This window comes from Ips typographus, linkage group LG11 (assembly GCF_016097725.1).
Source record: "Ips typographus isolate SLU linkage group LG11, UJ_Ityp_2.0, whole genome shotgun sequence".
In the NCBI taxonomy this organism is placed as follows: Eukaryota; Metazoa; Arthropoda; class Insecta; order Coleoptera; family Curculionidae; genus Ips; species Ips typographus.
The window spans coordinates 9,587,534-9,594,969 of NC_138432.1; the positions used below are offsets into that span (position 1 = coordinate 9,587,534).

A 7,436-nucleotide genomic window follows, 5' to 3' on the forward strand; every position below is an offset into this window, starting at 1 on the left:
AGTTTTGACAGAATCGTGTTTTCCTTTAAAAATTTAAATTTTCCTGCCATAGCAAAGGTCTGAACCGGCATTAGGGGAATCAAAATAAAAGAATTATTGTCGCCTCACGATGGAATTGATTGGCATTTGTTCTAATAATGCCAGAGACGCCATACCATTAGTGTGTCGGATCGCCGCGGCAGCACTATCGCTATGAGTTGTGAGTGGAACGCTACTTGTGATCGTAAAAATCTGTTCGTAAGGTAAATTAAACGTGCTTTTATTGATGAAAATAGTATTAAGGTTTGAAAAAGCTTTTTTTCTCTAGCAAACTTGTATTTTTGGTGATCAAAAATTGGTTGACTTTTTGCATGTGTCCTTTTTCTTTACGTCTGTCTAAATCAGCCATGTTGTTGCTTGACAGCGAGTCTTTGGCCTCGTCGTAGATTGAAAGGCTCGTTCGGAAAAAGACAATTTTTGGCGCTAAATATAAATTTTTATTGCTGTCCCATACTCGTCAATCATGACCCTTGTAAACAAATCATTTTCAGGTCGAAATTGTTCAATTAAATCATGGAGGAAATCGGTAATGAATCCGGGCAAAGGCCCAGCGTTTCTATGCCATCTTTAGACTCTACTGACTTTTACGCGACGCTAACCTCAGGAAGCGAAAATCCCGCCGAAAATACGGAATCGTTTACTTCTACAGCATCCACGGAGACTATTTTAAGTCCTAGTGCTAGTGCAACATTGGACAGCACCGACAATCTAACAGAAAAAATATCAACAGATTCAGCCCTAACCTCCCAAGTTGAGGAGGAGGCGGGTTCAGAGTTTCCTTCAATTGAGGGTGACGCTTTCATTGCAGATCAGACAACAGAGGAGTCTTTAATTGATAGTGCTACAAATGAACATTTGATGTCACAAGATTCTTCACTTGATGTGAGTGAAACAGTGTCACAACAAGAACTCGACGATTCTCAGGTAGGTGCTTATAACATTTTAACTACTATCAACTTATGAAACAAGAAACTAGTTTGAGATTGAATTGTGGGAAATTCATTTACTCCATTACGTATTTTGATAGACTCACAAAGAGACCTATTTGTACTTAGTTTTACAAAGAAGTAGGAAATTGTTTAAAAAAATCCAAATTTGTACCTATAAAAACACATTACTTACCTAGTACCCCAGGTTTGAGCTTTAGTGATAAGAGAAGACACCATTATACACATTACATATTTTATGGTAGTATATGACTCAATACATCACTACATGTTATCTGTGTGTACATTACACATGCATTTTCAGTTAGATAGCAAGGATTTAAATCACTTTGCAAGACCAAAAAAAAATTATAATTAGAATAATTTTTTAATAATATTTTTTTATGTTAATTAGTTAATAAAACATGTTAAATTAAAAATGAGAGAGTTTAGAGAAATGCTGTATAAGTTATACTCACTATTCTATTCAGTTTTTAATTTTACATTCTGATATAGGGTGATGATGACCCCTCTATTGCGATTGATCAGTTTATTCAAAAAATAGCTGATGAGCAACTCAGTTCAAAGCGTGTAGAGGAACGTAAAGATGAAGAAATTCAAGAGGATACCTTGAAAGATCTTCCAGTTGAAGAACTGACAACTGAAGATAAGCTGGAATCTGTCGATAAAGTACCGACTGGAGAAACAATTAACATGACAGAGACAAGCAGCAAAGACACTGAAAAAGATAAATCGGAGGACAAGGACGCCGTAGAAGCGATGGAGATAGACAACATTGATCAGGAACCTCAAAAAAAGCGTACAAAATTAGATGGGGCGGAAACAATGGAATCTATAGAAGCGATTCAAAAAGAAATCGATAAAATTCCGGCAAAAAAAGAAGGTGAAATCACCAAAGTTCAAACTGAAGAACAGGCAGAAAATGAAAACTTAGAGAGTATTTTGGGAGATAAAGAACCTGAAGATGAAGTCCTGCCTCTAAACAATGACGTTAAACTACCTACCATTGAAGACTCATCAGACGTCGCTAAGGACCCTGCTCTCATCGAAAGTAAGTCTTAATTAGAATTAGCTTCACAAGCAGCCTATTTTACTGAATTAAATTTTTATTTCTCAGAAGCTCAAGAGGAGGTAAAAAAGTTAGATGTCCATGTATGTGGTGAATGCCACAGTACTTTTTATTATGTCGAGGAATTTATTGAGCACAAAAAAGGTAAATGTTCGGAAACATCCGTTGTTGCCAAGCTTTGCGAATCGGAGTCCAAACCTCAAGTTTGGGGTTTTGTTTTGTGGAAAACCAAACACTCAAAGGTAAACATACTCAGCGCGCATATAATATTGCAAATCATTTGTAACTGAAATAATTGAAGGAGGCTGGAGACAAGGTTGTGCCTTCCTGGTCTTTATACCAAAAATGGTGCAAATTGCCTCAGGCCGATATGAATGCCTGGATCACGGCTGGCCAATCCATACAGTTTGCAAGCAAATTAGCTAATGCTAAGGTTGCTGAGGTTAAATCTGTTAAATCACCAGGCAGTCCATCCATTGAGTTTGGTAAGTGTGCTTTAGGAATACGGTTCTTTGTCATGTAATTTTTTTAAACAGTTGACAGTAACAAAGAAAACTCCGTTGTTAAAGCCAATGTCTTGAAAAAAGGAATGACAAAACCGGTTCGGATTAATAGCGATGCTGATTTGATCCCAACTGGAAAGGTATGTTAGGCTGTTTACTGGATTAGTTATCTTTTTATTGTTATTATGACGATGTTTAATAGAAGGAAGAGTTCGTAGTTGAGAAGATTATGGCCAAACGTTTCAATCCCAGGAAGAAAACTTGGGAGTACAATATTAAATGGGAGAATTTTGGACAGTAAGTGCTTACTCTAGAGTATTAATTTTTTGTTTTAATTTACGTTTAAGTTTTATTAGAAAGTAGAAATTATTTACTAAAAAATTAGTAAAATTTGATTTACATTTAAACTTATGAGAAAGTGGCATTTTTAGTGATTCAAACACTTGGGAACCCATAAATAATTTGAGCCATTGTAAAAAACTGCTCGATCAATTCGAGGAGCAACTGAGACGCATGAAAGAGGAGAAAGCTAGACAAGCGCAATCTCCCAAAGGGCGCGGTCGTCCCTCGAACCCTAAACCTATTAAACCAAGCGCAAGCAACTATGTTCCCATCGCTCCGAAGTCGATAGCTACCATAAGTGATGTTGTGGGGGGTGTTAGTGAGGACTATTCGGGTAATTTCAGGTTAGTAATTTTTGAGACCATTTAATGATGAAATTGGAGTGCACAAAATGATTTTGATTGTTCCAGCCGTCCTCAAAGATCCAGCAAACAAAAAGCTATGAGTCAGGTGAAGGAATGGTGTGGCAACATTTCGGACGACGAAAAAGCCAGCGGATTAAAAAGGAAATTTGAAACGGATGACAGTGATGAGGACTATGATGATAAGAAGATCAAATTGGAGGAGGATTCCGACGATTCGGCTAAACACTCCAAGAGCAAAACACCTATAAAGAAAGGTAAGACTTTTGTTCTGTTTACTAGGGTGAGAAGTAAAAAAATAATATTTACATTTATTCAGTATTGCAAAAGTCCTCTAAAAATGCGGTAACAATAAAGAATGGTGGAACAACACAACAAATTTTACCGTCCAACATTTTAATACCGGACGCCAATGGCGTGGTGAGGATCAATCAAAAACAACTACCATCTTTGAGTTCTGGAGTGTATATTATGTCCAAAACGGCTGGTTAGTTGCTTAATTCAATTTTTCTACTAAAGCTAAAAATACGTTGGGGTTTTACAGGAATAATCAAACTGGACTCCACCACTTCTAAAGTAGCCACCAGTGGCGGGCAAACCATAGTTAAAGTCGCCCCAAAAATCGGACAGACCCAAATCAAAATCGTGAAAAAGGACGGAAACACCACAAAGCAAATTATTCAGGTGTGTGCTTGGGTTTCACAATTTAAACTCACAAATTCTGATGTATTTTGTTTATAGGTGGCTCCTAAAAGTTCAAACCCTCTGGCCTCCCCTCCTTTGAAAGTGGGAGTGAATAAAACATCCAATGCACAAAAGTGAGAGTTTTTATTTGCTAAGCACAAAATGTAATATCTTGTGGTTTTTTTCTAGAGTGGCCAGCAAAATTCGTAAAGATGTTAAAAAGACGCCTCAAAGCGACGTGATGAAGAAAACTGACAGTCCTTCAGACTCAACTCCTGTCGCTCAGGAATCTGATTCTGATGACGGACTAGAGCCGTTGCCATTCCCTGCGGCAGATGAGCCTCTACCAGACGTTGGCGAAGAGGATAAAAATGAGGAGTTTGTGTTGGATCCTGAAACTGGTGAGTTTCAGTCTGGATTTTATGTTCGTCTTGCTTTATAGTTGGTTTTAGGTAAAATTGCCGGCGTTGAATACGTGGATAAACCTGTGGTGATTAAGGAAGAACCCAAAGCATGTCCGGCAGCATTGAACGATGAACTGGATAATATTGTTAAAATGGCTGCGGCCGATCTTTCCGATGAAGACTTGAATAATACAGATAATCAGGTAAGTAAAGTAAAGCAGGGTCTATATTTGTTTTTCTCGTAGCTCGTTTTATTTTCGAAATCAATTTTTATGGATTATTTTACAGGATGATTCCCTCTATACAATGGAAAAGGAGCTACCGGCGTCCAAACCGACATCAATCAAATCAGAACCAAAAGCTGTAGAGTCTATAGCTCCTACTGTAAAGAAAATCGTTAAGTACACTATAGCACAACAGCCTAATCGTTCTAACACTTCAAGTCAACAACTAAATCGAAGTGAATCTCAAGGTGAGTAAAAAACCTTCTTAATTCGAATTAATATTTTGTTTATTCTATGTAATTCTAACAAACACAATTTGCACCATTGTTATTAGGTCAACTAAAACCGATTCAAAAACCCAGCCCTGTAATTACTACTAAACCGGCAACACCGCAAGTGCAACAACGTCGCGTTGTTCAACAAAAAGTGATCAACCAAATGGTATCACAAAGAATGCCGGGACAGCAAGCCAGAACCGTAGTCAGGCATGTTATTGAACCGACCAGGCCAGGACAAGGTGGTCAGTCACATTTTAATCACAATTTCAACTTTTTACATTGTTTACGGGTTTAATCGTCAGGTGCGGGTAACATTAACGTTATTCGCAAAACCGTCGCAACTACACAAAAAGCAAGAGTTAGTGGGGTGCAACAACGGCCCATTTTACCGTCGAAAACTTACTCCGCAATGGGTGGAATCAGACAAACGAGCGGGACTGGTACAAAAGTTCAAGTTTATTCGGCTAGAAGTGCTATATCGGCCAGCCAAACCACAACAACGACATCTCCCGTAGTCAGAAGGATCGGAAACACTGTTGTCAGGTATGTTTTGATGTTTTCTGTGTGTATATTAAAAAGTAGAAAGCATTTTAAAATATATTAGGTCGACACCGTCTCAAGGAGGAACACCATCAAAACCAGCGCAACAACCATCTGCCCAAAAAGTAACCCGGATAATTCAAAGAGTGGCAGCTCCGACTCCCAAAAAACAGACACCTCAAGCAGTCACGAGAGTAGCTACACCTTCACACCCGGCATCATCTCCCACTAAACCCAGAACTGTCATAAATATGCCCAGTTTGACAGGTTCGCAAGCACTTAGGACAAACTGAACCCATCTGAATCGTATATTAATCCTCAGAAGACGATCTCCTCGCCCCAGTATCGACCCCATCAAAAACTAAACCGACACAACAAGCGCCGAAACCAACTCCCAAGCCTGCGCCTCCAGTGCAACCCAGTCCGGTAAAGGTGGAGGTTAAAGTCGAAGCTCAACCGGCTCAGGAGGTTAAATCGACGGTGGAAGATAGCGAGATGGCGGAACAAGCTACGGATTGGTCGTCGTTTACTATGGCCGACAGCGAAAATCCTATTTACGTCACTGGTGATGATGGGACAATATATCAAGTGGCCGGTCAAAATGAACAAGTAAGTTACAGAACTAAACAAATAAATATTATTAAATAATAATAAAATAGTTTAGTCAGGATTTTTAGTGATTTAAAACTTTTTCAGGGACAAACAATTTTAATAACACAAGGTCCGGACGGACAACAACAATGCCTGTTGGTAACCAATGAAATTGGTGAAGTGACTGGTGACGAACCGCAACCAAGCACTAGCGCTGAGACGGTCGCCCCTATCGAACCGGAAATAGCCGTTTCTACCGCAGGTGATTTACTTATGCAAGCCACTGAAGGTAACCTTAATCAATAACATTACAAATAATATAAATGTTAATATGAGCATGTCTAGATTTGGTTGTTCCCGTGACAATAGCCACATCAGAGGCAGAGAGCATTCAAACGCCTTTGCAAATTAAAACCGACGATGTTACAATGGAAGGAATAGAGGACGTTGACGAAGTCCAAGACCAAGTGGTGGCTCAAGTTGTACGCGCTGAACCTCCCAGTCCTGGTAAGAAATACCCTACAATCCAACTTTGATAATATAAAAATGTAAATGTTTTACAGGGGGAACCCACAAAGTTGTGGTAATGCTTCCAGACGGCAATTTAATGGTGACGCAAGTGTCACCGGAAGAGTATGCTAGTTTAGAATTAGAATAGAGTTATACAGGAACAGTAAATTTATATGTATACAAGGTTTTAGAAGGTTTAAGATTCACCGTCATTTGCACTTTGCTCGTACTTTAAGCTAAGATTGAGTTTAGACTGACTCTTCTTACCTGTATTGTCACATTCTGAACTACACGCAACTTAAGCTTGACTTAAAGTACGACGGTGACGCGAAAACGCGAAATTTGACAGTAATCTTGAATTGTTTATTTAACAAGTTGTATGTTATTGTTTAATGGAGTCGAGGCTAGTTCCATCGGTTATTTTCCTTAAAAAGCATGTAGTTTGTAATAATTGATGATTAAGGAAGATTCATATTATATCTAAGCCGTCATAAGGCAAATGTCGACTTGTAAATTTGTTTTGTACATATTTTATGTATTTGCCTCCTGATGTGGTAGAAAAGGATTTTCAATAAATGTTTTCAACAGTATGATTCGTCTGTTTATCTCACTCCAGTGTGAGTAAGAAGAAACATTCAATTTAAAATATACAGTGACCGCCTATACATCTTAGACTTAATCAAGCCGCTTTGCCAAGTCAGCTCAGTTAAGTCTCGTAGTTATCACAACTTTTCTTGAAGATTGGAAAAAGATAAAGTCAATCCTATTTTAAGCCGTTACTATTGAAAAAAAGATGTAATCAAATAAGGTTAAAGATTTGAAGCCTTGTTCATGTAAGTTCAAGACTGTTAAAAAAGAGACTTGACTTAAATAAGTGGCTTGAAATAGCGGCTTGTAGAGTATATACAGGGTGATTCACACGGTGATGGTATATTAGAAGTAT

At 38.3% G+C, this 7,436-nt stretch overlaps 1 protein-coding gene across 2 annotated transcripts; it reads left to right on the forward strand.

Moving 5' to 3' along the window:
* On the forward strand, positions 1–7,083 carry Chro (chromodomain-containing protein chromator). Of its 2 annotated transcripts, none has more exons than XM_081989908.1 (22): positions 1–242; positions 531–963; positions 1,482–2,037; positions 2,104–2,297; positions 2,357–2,540; positions 2,592–2,698; positions 2,761–2,855; positions 2,990–3,244; positions 3,311–3,519; positions 3,582–3,749; positions 3,807–3,946; positions 4,004–4,080; positions 4,136–4,347; positions 4,399–4,553; positions 4,639–4,822; positions 4,909–5,091; positions 5,155–5,395; positions 5,457–5,659; positions 5,715–6,001; positions 6,089–6,272; positions 6,329–6,490; positions 6,547–7,083. In XM_081989908.1, exons 2-22 carry the CDS (start codon positions 553–555, stop codon positions 6,639–6,641), a joined length of 4,302 nt encoding a protein of 1,433 aa, XP_081846034.1. In that variant the 5' UTR covers positions 1–242; positions 531–552; the 3' UTR covers positions 6,642–7,083. The 2 variants fall into 2 exon arrangements, with proteins under 2 accessions (XP_081846034.1, XP_081846033.1); XM_081989907.1 differs by having other exon boundaries at positions 3–242; positions 4,909–5,094.
* Positions 7,084–7,436: the final 353 nt, after the last annotated feature.

Bases quoted from the DNA above. Each gene is read 5' to 3' on its own strand.
- Chro (XM_081989907.1), top strand. From the start codon at position 553: ATGGAGGAAATCGGTAATGAATCCGGGCAAAGGCCCAGCGTTTCTATG. The intron at 4,081-4,135 runs GTGAGAGTTTTT...GTTTTTTTCTAG, and splicing joins AAAACATCCAATGCACAAAA to AGTGGCCAGCAAAATTCGTA. The intron at 4,348-4,398 runs GTGAGTTTCAGT...AGTTGGTTTTAG, and splicing joins TGTGTTGGATCCTGAAACTG to GTAAAATTGCCGGCGTTGAA.